This window comes from Zalophus californianus, chromosome 3 (assembly GCF_009762305.2).
Source record: "Zalophus californianus isolate mZalCal1 chromosome 3, mZalCal1.pri.v2, whole genome shotgun sequence".
Lineage (NCBI taxonomy): Eukaryota > Metazoa > Chordata > Mammalia > Carnivora > Otariidae > Zalophus > Zalophus californianus.
Window position 1 is genome coordinate 176,711,296 of NC_045597.1, and position 16,986 is coordinate 176,728,281.

A 16,986-nucleotide genomic window follows, 5' to 3' on the forward strand; every position below is an offset into this window, starting at 1 on the left:
TATATACATACTCACATATATACAAACCTACATACAGCTTTCTTTAAGAATGCACAAGAAGATGGTATCAGTTGCTTTAAAGAAGGAAAACGAGGGACTAGAGAGAGGAGTAGAAGGACCTTTTTTTTCTGCTCTAGACCCTGCTTCAATGCTATCTGAAATGTTTGCTCTTTGCATGAATTACTCATTGAAAAAAAAATGAAATAAAAACTATCACAAGAATGAGTAACAAACAAAAATTATGACTGTGTGACCTCACAGACACACACACCAGCCTGAAATAGTATCCACCTACATCCTTGACAGTGTCCGCTGCCTCTAACTTTTCCCCCTGTAAAGCCTCCTCAGGCTCAGGGGTTTCTCTGGGCTGGCTTTCTTCTTTTTTTAATAATAAGTATTTTATTTTATCTTAAAGCCTAATTGTTCACCAACTGCTCAATGTTCACTTCTCCCCGTGGCCAACCAGGACTCATTCCACTCCAAACACTGATGCTTCTTTTCTTATTGTGGCTGCCCAGTTAGAGGAATTTGCCTAGAATGGCTAGTTTTCCCTTTATATATTATTTTCAATTATAAGCTCATTATACAAGTGAGCTTTATATCTTTATCATCTTGGGGGGAAAAAAAAACTATTAGAGCCCATCAGCCTCCTAGGAGAACTACCTCATCAGTCTCACTGTTCTGAATTTCTAGGGCTGTATGATGGAAAGTGAGACCAGCTATTGCTAGGACCTCCCTGGGGCGGCCCAAAGGTTTTGGTCCTAGAACAAGCATTATTGAGGGAACAGTGCCCCCTGGTGTTACTTAGAAAAAGTTACAGGGTTTTGAACAAAAGAGGTAGACTAAAGAAGGATGGAAAATTTCACAAAAAAACTCAATTAAACTCAACAGATATCAAAACTATTATCTGCTAAACACTGTTGATGGACCTTAGAAATTCAGAGATGAATGAGAAGTAGTTCTCCAGCTTTATTGGGTTCCAGATCAAAAATCCACCAGAAGGGCACCTCAGTGGGAGGGTTTGTATCTCTGACCCTTGGTTTCAGCTCAGGTCATGATCTCAGGGTCCTGGCATCAAGCCCCGCGTCGTTGGGCTCTGCGCTCAGTGCAGCAGAGAGCTTGAGACTCTCTCTCCCTCTCCCTCTGCCTCTCCCCACCACTCTCACTCTCTAAAAGAAATAAATAAATCTTAAAAAAAAAAAAAAATCCACCAGAGAACAGTTTCTCAAAAAAACACTTTTCCCATCCACCCTGTTGATTCCAAAACATCACATCACCTCCGGAAAACTAGAGAAGGGATATAGGAAATGATGCCCACATGTCTTCAGGCCCTTCGGCTGATAAACCTACACCTTTAAGGCCTCCCAAAGAAGACCCCGGCCTCTAATGCTACTGACTGAAACAAGCTCTGTCTGTATAAAAGGGTGGAACGGACCAGTGGCAGTAATTCCTGCAAACAAGTTCGTACCGTTTATTCTCAAACTAATTTCTTTTTTTTTTTAGATTTTATTTATTTATTTATTTATCAGAGAGAGCATAAGCAGGGGGTGGGGGGAAGAGCAGAGGTAGAAGCAGGGAGCTGAGCAGGGAGCCTGATGCAGGGCTCGATCCCAGGACCCTGGGATCATGACCTGAGCTGAAGGCAGATGCGTCACCGATTAAGCCACCCAGGCGCCCCTCAAACTAATTTCTAATAAAAGCTCCAGGGGCCTAGAAAGCTACTAAGTGAGCAGAAAACATTATCCTCCTAGTCCCTGAAAATGGGCTCTCGAATCAGACCTAACTGGGAGTAAAATTCTCGCTCATTCATTTATAAGTCGCAGGACTTTGGACAAATTGCCTTCGATTTCAGCTTCCTACTCTGAAAACAGGGAACAATACTACTTATCTTGCAGGACAGTCGTGAGGATTCAGTGACAAGAAATGTTCAGAAAGGCACGTACCTAATGCTGGTACATGCTCTACCCTGTTGCCAGACTGCTCTTGATAAACTACGAATTGGATCATGCTAAACGCCTGCTTAAAGTTTTTTAGTGAATCCCTGTTGCCTTTAGGATAAAATCCAAACTCATTAGAATTCCTCAAAATCTGGTCACTGCCTACCTCATTTCCCACAAATCCCCGCAGTCATGAAATTCCCCCACTGGCCCCACGCTTATACATCTCCCCACCTCTCAAAATGCACTCTAGCCTAGAATGACCTCTTGATCTCCCAATGAGTTCCTACTCATCTACAGAACTCAGCTCAGAAACTATCTCTTCAATGGGGCGCCTGGTAGGCTCAGTTGGTTAAGCATCCAACTCTCGATTTCAGCTCAGGTTATGATCTCAGGGTTGTGAGATCCAGCCCCATGTTGGGTGCCCTGTTGGGTATGGAGTCTGTTTAAGATTCTCTCTCTCCCTCTGCCCCTCTCTCCCCCTCTCTAAAAAAAAAACAAAAACAAAAAACCTCTCTCTTCAAAAAGGTTTTTCAGACCTCCAGTCATCCTGAGCTTACCTCAATCAAAGAATTTATCATACTTTATCCTGTTCCCTGTCTGTCTTCTCACTCGATTATGGACTCCAGGAATAGGCTATATTGCTTTAGATTCTGGACACCCAACAATTAGCCCACGGTAGATGCTTAATAAATATTAAATAATGAAGAAAGACACCCAAGAAAGCAGGTAAACCAAAACTTCGCCTTTGCTCCCTTTGCAAAGAAAGGATGTACCAGCCAAGAATCCGTTCTGCTTTCTGTCCGGTCAAGGAAAGTTTTCCAACTGAAGAAGAGTTGCAAACAGAGTCCACAAAAAAATAAGAGCACCTAAGGATTCATCTCAAAGCAGCTGGCATTCCCCTGCCCCACTCCACATTTGAATCACACTCACCACGGAAGGGCTGGCTAGGGTGCAGTGGAAATTCCAATAAAAGGGGAGACCAGAGAGCTCACTCCGCACGCGCAGGATCAGTGCCTCGGCCACATGATCACAGACAAAGGTAGCTTTGCTGGGGCAAGCTGTGTCCTTCAACAACGGGCGAAGCAGATCATCCAAATGACAAAGGAAAGCCGCAGGGGGGGCAGTCAGGCGCTTGTTCAGCTCCTAAAAAGACAGTGGGAGTTGTACGGAGTAAGGGTGCGCAAAGGAAACGGACTCCCCCCTAAATTACAGCAAAGGAGAACTCTGGCTAACATGAAGACAGTGGGCTTGAGAGGAAGGGAAGACAAAAACGGGGAAACAGGAAAGAAGAAAACAAAACGAGAGAACGACTGGCCTCCTTTACAATCCCACCTTGTACTAAATGCAGTGCAAAAACTAACATCAGACAACGATATGGAAAGATCCGGGGGAGCGGGGCGCCTGGGTGGCTCAGATGGTTGAGCATCTGCCTTGGGCTCAGGTCATGATCCCAGGGACCTGGAATGGATTCCCTCGTCCGGCTCCCTGCTCAGCGGGGTCTCCTTCTCCCTCCGCCCCTCCCCCCACTAGTTCTCTCTCTCTCTCTCTCTCTCTCTCTCTCTCTCTAATAAAATCTTAAAAAAAAGAGAAAGATCCCAGGGCTTTAGGTAGAAGGGCAGGACATTCATTAGAATTGTCTGAACCTGATTCCACCTCCCCTGGCAACCTACAGGCCAGCAAGCTGGCTGATGTAAATGTACCCTGACCTGCACTAAGACAGAAATTATATCCACTACCGCCCTGCAGCAGAACTTCTCTTCACGCTTACCTTGGCTCGCTGGCTGACCACACGAGCATCCACCTGTTCATGCCACACCTGCTGAAGATCTGAAACCAGCAAGGCATACCCCTGCTTGGTGATATACACCTTGGCCAAGAGAGAGTTCTCATCAAGTTGTAGCCAGGCCCATGGCTGCATCAACAGGCCTTGCTCCAGCTTCTCCATCTGCAGTAGAGTCTGGATTTAGGAAAGTGCCCCAAGGTACTGTAGGCCTGGGGACAGGGGCACCACACAAACAGTCCCATAGCAAATAAGTCTTATGAAGGACCCCTCCCTAATAAGACAGAAGGCATGGATTTACATTCCCCCCCCCCCCCCGACACACACACACAACCCCTGCCCATCCCCTGTCTCCCATATAACCAGCTGGGCACCGACCTTACTACCTCCTGGCCACTAAAAATCTATTTAGAATTTTAATTTATTTTTTCAAATTAAGTTCCTAAAGGGCATAAAATATCGCTCTTGTATAGTGTTTAAGTCTTGGCATATTGGTCTCAGTTATTTCTGCTTTCTAACAATATAACTGAAACCTAAACCATTCTTGTTGTATCTTTATCACATTCCTAATAAATATGCCAATGTTACCCTTTCCCAGAACTTCTAGAAGAGAAGGAATAGTTCTTGTCTTATAAAACATCGTAAGTCATAAGTGTCATGAGCAGGAAATTCAAATTATTTGATCATTATCTAGAAACAAAACTAGAAGATCTCAGATTTTCATATATAAATATTTATATGAACATAGATATATACATTCCCAAAGACAGGAATTCTTAATCTAGAGTCTATGCAGATGAATCCTCTGGAATTATAGACAAAATCTGTGCATACGTGCAGATAGCCATTCGGGAGGAAGAGGTCCACAGCTGTGTCAAACTCTCAAAGGGATCAATGACATACAAATAAAGAGCTAACAAATTCTATGTCCAGAAGCAAACAAAGAAGCCCCAAATCCCATTTCAGGAACCTAGATGACTAAGACGTCATAAACACAAGGCACAGCATTTCACAGAGATAGAAACAATTAATTAACTTCCGCTTCGCTCTTCCCCTATATATCCCTAACCCAAGGTACAGCCATCAATGACATCATGCCCTGCTATACCTCCTGGAACTCCTGGGAACCAACTTTTCTCGTTCAACAACGAAATTTGTAGTCTTAACCTAGTAGATGTTCAGTAACTAAAGCTACTTTACAGGAAGTTTGATCATTTTTCCTGTGGGGGAGGGAGGGAGTGATACTATTTCCTTCATTATTTCAGTCTATAAATACAAAGTGAGGTGAGGGAAGCACCTTAGAACATAAAGAAGATAATGAAATTCCTTGGATTTCCTTCACATGATTAACATGGTTCTGTTCCTCCAGTCATTTCCATCACGGTCTAAGCCGTCATTCTTCCAACCATAACCTAACTTTTGAAGTGTGGCCTTGTAACAAAATTGTGTAGTCAATAGTCGGATAAAACGTAAATATATATTGCGATTTTTATTTGCGGCAGCCTCAAAACCTTGCGTTTGGGGGATGGGACGTCAGTCGCTTCCCATGAGCTGCTCCCACGGGGAGATCTTGGAATGATTAAGCTAGCCCTCACTCGAGTTCCACATTGCCAAAGGTCACAAATGCAAGGGAACAAGGGAAGTCGCCAGTGTAGGCACTCGGCAGTGCGTCCTGTAAGAGTGCCCTAAATTGGGTTATCTTGGCCCGTCACTTTGGAAAGCCTGGGAGCTCAAAACCTTCAAACTGTATGGCTGTTTTTTGTCCTGTCTGGGGGGCGGGAGAGGGATTTAAAATGTGCTCAGGATCAACGGGCCCCATAGGAAGATCTGAAACATTCAGCACCAGACCTGGTGTTGGCTGCTCCCACCAAAGGCGTCCTGTTGAGTCCAAGGCCTCTGTATCTCATTTTTCCCCCCTTCAAGGCCGCCTTTAACCGTCACATTAACTAGATTCACCCGTTTATTATTCTTGAATGAAGCGGGGAAGCGCCGAGGGCCAACAGGAGGTCGCCCGAGAACCCGGGTCTGCACGGAGTCCCGCCCCTCGGCCGAACTCCTCTCTCGGCGCAGTTCCCCCGTCGTCCTGCAGAGGGCAGCAAGGCCCCAGCGACCGTCCGGGCTGGGCCACGCCCCGTCCCTCTGGTGGGGACCAACCCTCGCTCGCCTAACCACAGCCCCACCCCAGGAGCCCCGCCTGGCGTAGCTTCCACCCGCCCTCACTGCGAGGGCCTCCGCCGTCAGGCTTCGACAGCACCGGCCGCACCGAGACGCAGCTCCGGACCCCTCGGGGTTAGCAAAGCCGACCACCTGCTGCTTTGTAGCACCAAGGAGTCCGCCAAGGAGTAGCCTCACAGGGCCCGCCTCGCCGTCGGAAGGCGGGCTGCGCACGCGTGGCGCACGCGCCCCGCCCACCCCCGGAGGCCTGCCGGAGCTCCGGGGCCGAGCGCCGGTGCCCGCTCGCCCGCAGGGTCCCCGCGGCCCCTCGCCGCCCGGCCCCGGCCCGGGTCCCGGCCCCGATTCGAACCCCACGCCACCTACCGTGAGCGGCCGCCAGAGCTCCCGCCCCTCCCCGCAGCGGGCCGGCCCGCGCAAACCGAAAGGCCTAGAGTAGAGGCCTTTCGGGACAGAGGGGCGGAGCCCAGGCCCGACGTGGGCGGGGCATCTGGGCCCTCAGAGCTGTTGGAAGGAGCACTCAGAGCTGGGGGGCCCCCCGCGCCCAGGGGAGCGGGAAGAGGGCTGGGCGATCCGCTGCTAGGGAGATGGGGTGGTGGTGGCGCCCCTCGGAGTCGCGCTGGCGGAGTAGAAAGAATGCCAGAGGAGGTGCGGGAGAGGGGGTCTCTGGATTTGGACTTGCCAGTAAACTTGGATCACTTCCCTCCCCTACCTGTCCAACCACTTGTTTTGTTTTGTTTTAAATAAAGTGAGGGGCGCCTGCCTACTTCGGTCGGCTAAGCGGCTGCCTTCAGCTCACGTCATGATCTCAGGGTCCTAGAATGCAGCCCCGTGGTGGGGCTCCTTGCTCAGCAGGGAGTCTGCTTCTCCCTCTCCCTCTGCCCCTCCCCCCCAAATAAATAGGTAAAATCTTTAAAAATAAATAAATGAAATGAGGAGGTTGAACCTCACTAATCTCTCTGGTCCTCACCAGCACTCAAATTGTTTCAGAGAGGATCCTTCCATGCATAAATCCCATAGTCTCACCTCATCCTTTCTCCTGTCTCATTTCTCCTTCCATTTAGCCCCATATTTATGCTCCATCACCATGGAGAAACTTGAAATCCCTCAGCTCATTTTCTGCTTTGCACAATTTATGGTTTTGCTCCAGCTGGATACCTGAGCTTGAAATATTCTCCCCATCTGCTTTCCACTTGTCAAGGCCAGCCTTGGTGCTACTGCTTTCATATAGCCTTTGTTTGCCACTGTCCACAATCAGAATTAATCGTTTCTTCCTTTTTGCTCCCATAGCATTGTTTTAATCTTTATTATAGACTGCCTTTTGCCTTAGATTTTAGTTAGTAATTACATAGGTCTTTTTAAATGGTAGGTGCCTTAGGAGGGTAGGGATCCTGTCTTATCCATAACTGTAGTTCCAGAACCTTGCACGTGGGAGGCCTTCAATAAATATTTGTTAAGTAAATACTGGGGTTTGACCATAGATAGTTCACATGCAGAATCTCATTCATTCAATCATTGCCCACTAAACCATGGCCCCTGCCTGGAACAGTTAGGCCTAATTAAGAGAAGGAAAGGCAACACACCCATCGGGAAATGAGACCATTAGGTGGGCCCATTTCTCACACACACACACACACACACACACACACACACACACACACACACACACACACACACACACACACACACACACACACACACACACACACACACACACACACACACACACACACACACACACACACACACACACACACACACACCTTCTTCCTAGGAGAAATTAGAACCCGGGAGCTCACTCTCCAGCAAGCTGGGAGATAGGGTAAACTAACCAGGGCAGGAGTAGGAGTCCTGGTAATCACTGGGACCCAAGTTCTCTTCTAGACTCAGGACACTGCTCCCCAAAGCCAGGCAACAAGTCGGCTGTCTCTCCTGGCTCAGAGGGCCCTCCTTCCTCATTCCCAGGGTCTTCAGGCAGTGGGCAGAGGCAACGGAGGGGCTGAGGGATGTAGGGACGCAAGTTATGGATGGGGAAAGGAAGTTCATACTCTTTGGCAGCCTTCTCCCTGAACTTCTGAGGCAGCCGACCCTCTTGGGCAGCGAAAGGAGATGGCAGCCCTTGACCTAGGCCTCGCTCAAGCCTTGTGCCTGCAAAAGAAAGGTTGGTCAGGTCATTGCCCCACCCAGGGAGTGAGTAGCACCTGGCTACTCCCCACTGTGCTGGGGCCTGGCCTCAACTTACCAGGAATGGTGTTCTCTAAGAGGAAGCCCAAGAGTCCTGCCAGGAAGATGGGCTCTGTGAGCAGCGAGCGCAGTAACACATCTAAGGGGCTCCAACCTACAGAGAGTTGGGGCCAGGCAGGAGGGGAACTCTGATCCTGTGCAGGGTCAATGAGTCTTATATTTCTATGCCTAAATCTAAGTCTTGGGCTAAGGACAGATCTTTCTGAACTGTTACCCCATCTTCCCCCATCTTTGTCCCCCTACTCTCTATTTCCACTACCCAGGCCCTTTCCACAAGATCCCAGCCCATCATCCTGTCTTCTGAGTATCCACATGCCCTCCAGATATGTTTTGGTGGTTGCAGGCTCTGTAAAGTTTGGTATTAAAAGCCCCAACCATGGGGTGACTGGGTGGCTCAGTTGGTTAAGCGGCTGACTCTTGGTTTCGGCTCAGGTCATGATCTCAGGGTCCGGGGATCAAGCCCGCATCAGGCTCCCTGCTCAGTGGGGAGTCTGCTTGAGGAATCCCTCTCTCTCTCCTTCTCTCTCTGCCCCTCCCCCCACTAGCACCCTCTCTCTTTAAAATAAAAATAGATAAATCTTTAAAATAAATAAAAAAGCAAACCAGGGGTGCCTGGGTGGCTCAGTCGCTAAGCGTCTGCCTTCGGCTCAGGTCATGATCCCAGGGTCCTAGGATCAAGCCCCGCGTCGGGCTCCCTGCTCAGCAGGAAGCCTGCTTCTCCCTCTCCCACTCCCCCTGCTTCTGTTCCCTCTCTCGCTGTCTCTCTCTGTTAAATAAATAAAATCTTTTAAAAAAATAAAAAATAAAATAAAAGCAAACCCCAACCTTACTTCCCACTTTTTTTTTTTTAAGATTTTATTTATTGGAGAGAGAGGGAGTGTGCACAAGCAGGCAGAGGGGCAGAGGGAGGGAAGAAACAAACTCCGCTGAGCAGGGAGACCAATGTGGGGCTCCATCCCAAAGGCATGACCTGAGCCAAAGGCAGACACTTAACCGACTGAGTCACGCAGGCGCCCCTTACTTCCCAACCTCTTACCTTCTATGCTCTAGCCTGGTTTTCTCAACCTCAGTACTACTGACATTTTCGACCAGATAATTCTTTGTTTGAGGGGGCCTGATCTGTGCATTGTAGGATATTTAGCAGCATTCCCTGTACCCACTAAATGCTACTAACAATCCCCTCTTCTGTTTGTAACAACCAAAAATGTCTCTGGATATTCCCTGTGGGGCAAAATCCTCCTCAGTTGAGTGCCACTGCTATTAGCTAGGCTGCACTAACAAACTAAGGTCTTTGCTCCTCCCCGGAAATACCCTATTACTTCCTACATCTAGGTCGTGGTTTCTGATGGTTCCCCCACCGGAAATGCACTTACTCTCACTAAATATGTTCAAATCTTGCCATCCTTCGAACCAGCTCAATGTTACTTTCTCCATAAAACTTAACTTGGATCATCTCAAACAGAAACTCTCTCTCACCACCAGCACTCCTTACCTGAACCTTTGCTATTACGTTTGTACATATCTTATTTATTTTACTGGACTGTAACACCTGGAGGCACCTCTGTATCCCAAGAGGCTAGACTGGTGCTCAATAAATATTTGTTAAACAAATGGCTGACATCAAAAGGAATGAGATCTTGCCATTTGCAACGACGTGGATGGAACTGGAGGGTGTTATGCTGAGCGAAATAAGTCAGTCAGAGAAAGACATGTATCATATGACCTCACTGATATGAGGAATTCTTAATCTCAGGAAACAAACTGAGTGTTTCTGGAGGGATGGGGGGTGGGAGGGATGGGGTGGCTGGGTGATAGACATTGGGGAGGGTATGTGCTATGGTGAGCACCGTGAATTGTGCAAGACTGTTGAATCACAGATCTGTACTTCTGAAACAAATAATGCAACATATGTTAAAAAAAAAAAAAAGAAAAAGAAGAAGATAGTAGGAGGGGAAGAATGAAGGGGAGTAAGTCGGAGGGGGAGACGAACCATGAGAGACGATGGACTCTGAAAAACAAACTGGGGTTTCTAGAGGGGAGGGGGTGGGGGGATGGGTTAGCCTGGTGATGGGTATTAAAGAGGGCATGTTCTGCATGGAGCACTGGGTGTTATGCACAAACAATGACTCATGGAACACTACGTCAAGAACTAATGATGTAATGTGTGGTGATTAACATAATAATAAAAAATTTTTAAAAAATGGCTGAACTATTTACACCAAAGCCCAGAAAAGGGTGTGGGACCTGGAGTCCAGAGAGCCCCAAGCCTCCAGTTCTTGTTTTCCCAGGTCTGTCCAATTCCTCTTTCCATCCCTCCTCCTCCTCCCACCTGTGGTCAGCAGGACTGGGGCTTCCCGAAGCCATCTTGGCAACAGCAGAGCCATGAAGATGGAGAAGCCAACAATGAAGACATTCCGCCCAGAGTCAATGTCAGCCAGGTGGAAGCTGGAGAATCCAGTAGACAGAACCACGGCCTGGGTCACCCCAAGCACCCCACCTGTCTCGTAGGGAAGCAATCAAGGGGGTTGGGAAGGGCTGGCGTAGGAGGGAGGATTGCAGGGTGGGGCAGGTTGTGATGAAGACAGACAACTAAAAGACTCATTCTCCAATTACGCCAGAAGCCCGGTCAAGAGGTCAAGATGTTGGGCTGGGGAAAATGAGGGCAGCTGACACACACAGCTCGCCATATGTCAGGGGTCTGTTCAGAAAGAGAGGGTTCCAGCCACAAGCAACCAGTCGGGCCATCCTGGGGGGCAGGGGGGAGTGCTAGTTCAATACCAGCCCTGCTGATACGTCCACTCACCAAACACAGGCAGCGGGATGGCGGTGAGGAGCTGGGCCAGCCTTGGGGAGAGCCCAAGCCCTATGCAGAGCAGCCCCACCAGGTGCACCACTCTCCGAGAGCCAGCCTAGGTGGAGAAGAGATGCTAGAAAACATAGCCACCTCTTCAAAGCTCCAAGGATTTTGCCTCTCATCATTTGGATCCCAACTCAAATGTGACCCTTCCAAGAAGCACGCTACCTGAAGGCTCCTCCTTTTCTTTTTTTTTTTTTTGGCTTTTTTCTTTAAATTTTTTATTGTTATGTTAATCACCATACATTACATCATTAGTTTTTGATGTAGTGTTCCATGAGTCATTGTTTGTGCATAACACCCAGTGCTCCATGCAGAACGTGCCCTCTTTAATACGCATCACCAGGCTAACCCATCCCCCCACCCCCTCCCCTCTAGAACCCTCAGTTTGTTTCTCAGAGTCCATTGTCTCTCATGGTTTTTCTCCCCCTCCGATTTACTCCCCTTCATTCTTCCCCTCCTGCTATCTTCTTCTTCTTTTTTTTTTTTTTCTTAACATATATGGCATTATTTGTTTCGGAGGTACAGATCTGTGATTCTATAGCCTTGCACAATTCACGGCGCTCACCATAGCACATACCCTCCCCAATGTCTATCACCCAGCCACCCCATCCCTCCCACCCCCCACCACTCAGCAACACTCAGTTTGTTTCCTGAGATTAAGAATTCCTCATATCAGTGAGGTCATATGATACATGTCTTTCTTTCTCTGATTGACTTATTTCACTCAGCATAACACCCTTCAGTTCCATCCACATCATTGCAAATGGCAAGACCTCATTCCTTTTGATGGCTGCAAAGTATTCCATTGTGTACATATACCACATCCAAGGCTCCTCCTTTTCTCAACCACTGTCCCACTACTACCCTGCTTTGTTTTCTTTTTCTTTTTTAAAGATTTTATTTTTAATTTTTACCTACTTTGTTTTCTCGATAGCACTTATCACTCTGAAATTATCTTACCTTTTTCCTTTTTTAAAAAAAAGATTTTATTTATTTATTTGTCAGAGAGAGAGAGAGAGAGAGCACAAGCAGGGGGAGTGGCAGGCAGAGGGAGAAGCAGACTCCCTGCTGAGCAGGGAGCCTGATGCTGGACTCGATACCAGGACCCTGGGTCCATGACCTGAGCTGAAGGCAGACGCTTAACCAACTGAGCCACCCAGGTATCCCTATCTTACTTTGTTCCTTAAATTGTCTGCCTCTCCCTCTCTGAAGTGTCCAGGAGAGCAGGGACTTTATATGACATGATCTCACTGGATCCCCAGCCCAGGTACAGTGCCTGAGGCATAGAAGGAATTTAGTGGTGACTTAGTGTCTTCTTCCCACTCCTAGCCCCTTACCGCTTCTAGGCACCTCCCTAAATGAGATCGTTGATGTGGAGTGCCTGACAGAATGCTGGACACAGATGGCCACCAGTCAGTGTGAGTTTCCTCCCCTCTCCCAGCTTCCCCACCCCACCCTCATCCACATACCTGGATAAGACTCACTGTGCCCACATTGGGGAAGCTAGATGCAGTGCCCATAGGGCTCCCCAACAGCCCGGCCAGCACGCTGCCCAGGCCCTCCAGGCTCAGCCCTCGACTGCAGGCGTGTGGAGGTGGGGACGGCAATTGCAGCAGCCGGCCGCACAGGGCATAGCAGCCCAGGGAGCTGGTGGAGGCTGCCAAAGCCATGGAGATGCCAGCAGCCAGAGCCCTGGGTGTCAGCAAGGGCCAGTCCCACTCAGCTGGGGAGGGAGAAAGAGCCACCTTGGGGCCAGACTCCAGTCTGGAGCATCCCCCTGCCTCCAAAGTTCTGTGCCATAAGAATCCTGGAGAGCCCATTGTCTTTGAAGATAATGTCTTGGGATAAAACCAACAAACTCAGGATAAAGACTCATCCCTTTACCATGGTCTACAAGGCTTCATCTCTCACCACACTCTGCTTCACTCCCTTCACTCCAGATACCCTGGCCTTGTTTCAGGCCCTTGTACTTGCTGTGTGGCTGGCTACCACAGGGCCTTTGCATGTGCTGTTCTCCCTACCTAGAATGCTCTTCTCCCTTGCCTTTACCCTGTTAGCTCCCACTCATCTCTCACATCTCAGCTTAAAGATCACTTCCTTAAGAATACTTTTCCGGATCTCTCTGATAAAGTCAGATTCTCCATTTTAAGCTGTCATTACACAATGTACCTCCCCATTGTTACACTTACCACATGCAATTTCATGTTTACTTGGGTGACTATTTAATTAGTATTTGCATTCCCCAGCAGATATAGCTTCATGATTATAGGTACTGTGTCTGTCATATTTATCACCATGTCCCCTATCATGTGCCCAGCACAAAATCGGCACTCAACAGACCTTTACTAAACTGACAAATGAACAACTTTTGTACACAGTGCCTCAAAAGCAATTTTTATACCTAGGTCACCAACTCAAATGCCTGTGGGAGGAGGGGGCACAAAGGCATAAATTGGGTAAGGAGTATCAACGGGGAGTGATGGGCTTGCAGATGTCTCTTAACACTCAATAAAACACCTGTGATGAGGGGCCGGCACTGCCCCTCAGACTGGCAACTCCTCTTCCCTGTGTGTTTTGAGAAAACACAGGACTTAACTCAGAAATAAAATTCACTCAATCTTGAGTCCAAAGAAATAGACCCTTTATTTGAGTCAGAGGATGGGAGACGAAGAGCAAACCTACCTGGGTGAGGTAGCCAGACCCACGGCACGTCAGGGGAGGTAGACAGCTCTGGGGAGATGATGCGCAGACCCAGAAGGGCAGAGATGATCCACACACAGGCCACTGGCATCAGCACCTGAGGGGCAAGACTGAGGCAGGAAAGAACCCCTTCCCCAGAACCTTCCAAGCCAGGCTTTGAGGGGTAGACAGAAGCCAAAAGGTAGCAGGCTGAGCAAACATTCTATGCCAGTCCTCCTCCCCTCAACTGCCCTGCCCAGACCCCAACATACCGAGAGGAGCCGGAAGACAGGAACGGGAATGTGAGGAAAAGAGTTTGAAGCTGGCCTCCAGGGGCAGGGACGTAACTGGCAGGAGCCCAGGTGCTGAGAACAGACCACCATGAGCAAGATAAGCCTAGGAGAGAGAAGGAGCTTTAGGAGCAAGAGGAAGCAGGCATCCTGTGGGGGTTAATGGAGGTAGGAGTGGCAGAATTCCCTAAAAGGGGTCCCAGAGAAGAGAGGAAAGAGGATACCTTGGTGGGGGGGAGGGGAGGGGTCAGCGAGAGACAGTGCAAAGCCAGCAAATGAATCCAGCAAAAATCCTGGATTCTAAATCCACAAAGGATCGGCCCTGCTCAGATGGCTGCTGAGTTGGGTAGGGCCAGCTGCTCTGCCCTCGCCCAGGGCCCCACAACCCACTGGTTACCACCCCACGCCTCTCAGGACTTACGTACAGCAAGGCCAGGCCCCAGTGAGTAGAGCAGAAGAGGGCCACCTCCCTGTGGGCAGAGAACCCTGCCACCACCAGGCTGGGGGCCAGCACCAGGGGCCCACAGTGGGAGAACAAGTAGCCAGGACCCCCCAACAGCCCCAGGGTGCCCTGCAGCAGCCCGGATACCACCACAGCCCCGGACACCTGGAGGAGCCAAGAAAAGGACAAAGAGGAAGCGTTCTGCTCAGTGGAGTTGACCTTTAGCCTGGACTTCTTCTTCTTCTATTTTTAAAATTTAAATTCAATTAGCCAACATATAGTACATCGTTAGTTTTTGATATACTGTTCAGTGATTCATTAGTTGCGTATAACACCCAGTGCTCATCACATCACGTGCCCTCCTTAATGCCCATCACCCAGTTACCCCATCCCCCCACCCACCACCCCTCCTCCAACCCTCAGTTTGTTTCCCAGAGTCAAGAGTCCTCATAGTTCGTCTCCCTCTCTGATTTCCTCCTATCGGTTTTCCCTCCCTTCCCCTATGGTCCTCTGCACTATTTCTTATAGTCCACATATGAGTGAAATCTTATGATAATTGTCTTTCTCTGCTTGACTTATTTCACTTAGCATAATCCGCCCGAGTTCCATCCACGTTGATGTAAATGGTAGGTATTCACCCTTTCTGGTGTCACCCTGGACTTCTTAATGAATTCTGAATTCCAGGGGTGGGTCCCTGCCCCAGATCCTTCCCCCAGACCATCTCAGTCCCCACCATCTGGAAACAGGAACCTCCTCCAACCTGGCACCACCTGCAGCCCTCCTGCTCCCTACCCCCAGGCACTCACCTCTCTGAGAGAAGTGTTCCAGAGCCCCGGGCCATGGCAGCCAGGCCCCCCACATAGGCGCAGCACAAGGGAGGCTGGGAAAAGTGGGGGTGTGGAGAGGAGAGAGGTAAGTGGGACAGAACCCCAGTGTTCTACAGTCCTACCTCGTGCTCGGCACAGCTCCAAGACCCCAAAGCCTAGCAGTTCCCATCACTGCCCGCTCTCCATCCTGAACCCACCTATGCCTGGAGGCTCAGATTGGCACCCCACTCCACCCTCATCCCCTGCCCTTGCTTTGTGCTCACAGTTTCCAGGTGTCTGGATGGCCAGAGGTAGCTTCTGGCTGGTCAGCACCAGAGCAGGGACAAGGAACTCTAAGGATGGAGCCTGGACAAGAGGGAGCCTGTAGGAACAGCAACCCTGGCAGGTCTGGAAACGTGGCAGCCAAAAGCAGTCCTCAGGCCTCTCCTACACTCGCACAAGTACACACACATCTACACACACACACACACACACACACACAGGACCCGCCCCCTTCTCTCCAAGGAGTTCCCCTCACCTGCTGCCTATCCAAATTTGCAGGGTGGTAGACACACCACATGAAAAGAGGCTGGAGGCCAAGAGCTGCGCAGGGGAGTACGAAAGTTCTCCTGGGGGGAGACTTTGAAGCAGGAGCAGATGGGAGGCACAGAGCAGAGAAGCCAGGACCAAGATATGCTGCAGGGGGAGGAATGGGAAGGGCGGTCTTCAGAAAAGGGGTGGAAATAGCTATTTCCAGAGGGTTTCTCATGCCACGCCCATTCCCCCCGGCTATCCCTTCAGCCAGCACCAACTTCTGCACCTCTGCTCCTACCTGCAGAGCCAGAAGACAGCTGAGGCCCCAGGGAGGAGGCCCACACTGAGAGGCCCAAGGGTTAGAGGAGGGATTTTGGATAGCAGGCGTTGGTGGTGGTGGCGGCGACAGGGGAAGCAAGGCATCCTGGGGGCCCATGGATTGGAGTTGGATGGGATGGGGGGATGATCGGCTCATGCTGCCCCGCTTTCTTCTTTGTCTTGGCTGCCCTGGGCCAGAGTTAAGTAGAGAGTGTAAGAGGTCAGAGTTTGGATGAAGTTAGCTGCCTGGAGCGGGGAGGGGGGTGGAGGGGTCAGTGAAGCGGAGCAAAGGGATGAGGGATTTGGGGCAGGACAGGCCCTTTCACCTTTGCCCAGCTCTTGTGCAAATTCCATCACCCATTAACTGGGGAACCACGTTCTGGACCCCTCCCCCCAAGAATCTCCATCTAGATCCCCTCTTCCACGCTCTGCAAAGCAGGGTAAGTGGGCTGGGAAGACTTATAAAATATCCCGGGGAGGTCTTACAGTGTTCTCTCCTCCCCATCAGCATTTGGAGAGATGGCTGTTACCCCAGTTTTCAACTTTTTCAGGGTCCAGCCCCCATGGGGACTGCCTGGGAAGGAAATGCATGGGTAATATCCATCCATGGTGCATGGCAACAGTGAGCACAACTCCATACAATTTTCTCACCGTTAACAGAAAGGAGAAATGAAGGTGATTGGTGATAACAAGTATTTGACATGTGAAAGCTTGGGCCCAGCTAAACAAGAAGGCGATGTAATCCACGGCCCACCCCCTACGTAGAATCACCGTGGATGCGGCAGCTGCGACGGCAACGGATACCGCTGCTTTCTTGGCAACTCATGTACCAAGCAGCGCCGCCACTGGTGACCTGATGTTCCAAAATAATGAGCGGTTCTTGGCAAGTGCTGAGCAAAGCAAAGCCCGGTTTTAATTTACACG

At 49.6% G+C, this 16,986-nt stretch overlaps 2 protein-coding genes across 6 annotated transcripts in view; both read right to left on the bottom strand.

The window, feature by feature from the left end:
* NHEJ1 (non-homologous end joining factor 1) overlaps positions 1-6,663 on the bottom strand; it is a 77,513-nt gene extending 70,850 nt beyond the window's left edge. Inside the window, exons 1-3 of one of the 5 annotated variants that reach the window (XM_027588033.2) lie at positions 6,259-6,663; positions 3,709-3,885; positions 2,871-3,083 (exon numbers count right to left, since the gene is read on the bottom strand). In XM_027588033.2, coding sequence (XP_027443834.2) covers positions 2,871-3,083; positions 3,709-3,885 — 390 coding nt within the window. In that variant the 5' untranslated portion in view covers positions 6,259-6,663. Of the gene's footprint in view, positions 1-2,870; positions 3,084-3,708; positions 3,886-5,568; positions 5,942-6,027; positions 6,068-6,258 lie in introns of those variants that run through there. The other 4 variants (XM_027588037.2, XM_027588036.2, XM_035726469.1 and 1 more) reach the window with 4 other exon arrangements.
* A 1,087-nt stretch (positions 6,664-7,750) lies between these two features.
* Positions 7,751-16,219, bottom strand: SLC23A3 (solute carrier family 23 member 3). Its single transcript, XM_027589961.1, has 12 exons — positions 16,043-16,219; positions 15,749-15,906; positions 15,495-15,592; positions 15,211-15,284; positions 14,388-14,569; positions 13,945-14,068; positions 13,676-13,790; positions 12,463-12,716; positions 10,940-11,045; positions 10,466-10,633; positions 8,135-8,230; positions 7,751-8,040 (listed from the first exon to the last, which is right to left on the bottom strand). The coding sequence occupies exons 1-12, from the start codon at positions 16,217-16,219 to the stop codon at positions 7,751-7,753; spliced, it is 1,842 nt and encodes a 613-aa protein (XP_027445762.1).
* Between the last annotated feature and the right edge of the window lie 767 nt (positions 16,220-16,986).

Bases quoted from the DNA above. Each gene is read 5' to 3' on its own strand.
- SLC23A3 (XM_027589961.1), bottom strand. From the start codon at position 16,219: ATGAGCCGATCATCCCCCCATCCCATCCAACTCCAATCCATGGGCCCC. The intron at 14,570-15,210 runs GTGAGTGCCTGG...TGGCTCCTCCAG, and splicing joins GGAACACTTCTCTCAGAGAG to GTGTCCGGGGCTGTGGTGGT. The intron at 12,717-13,675 runs GTAGGTTTGCTC...CTCCCTCCCCAG, and splicing joins GGTCTGGCTACCTCACCCAG to CTGAGTGGGACTGGCCCTTG.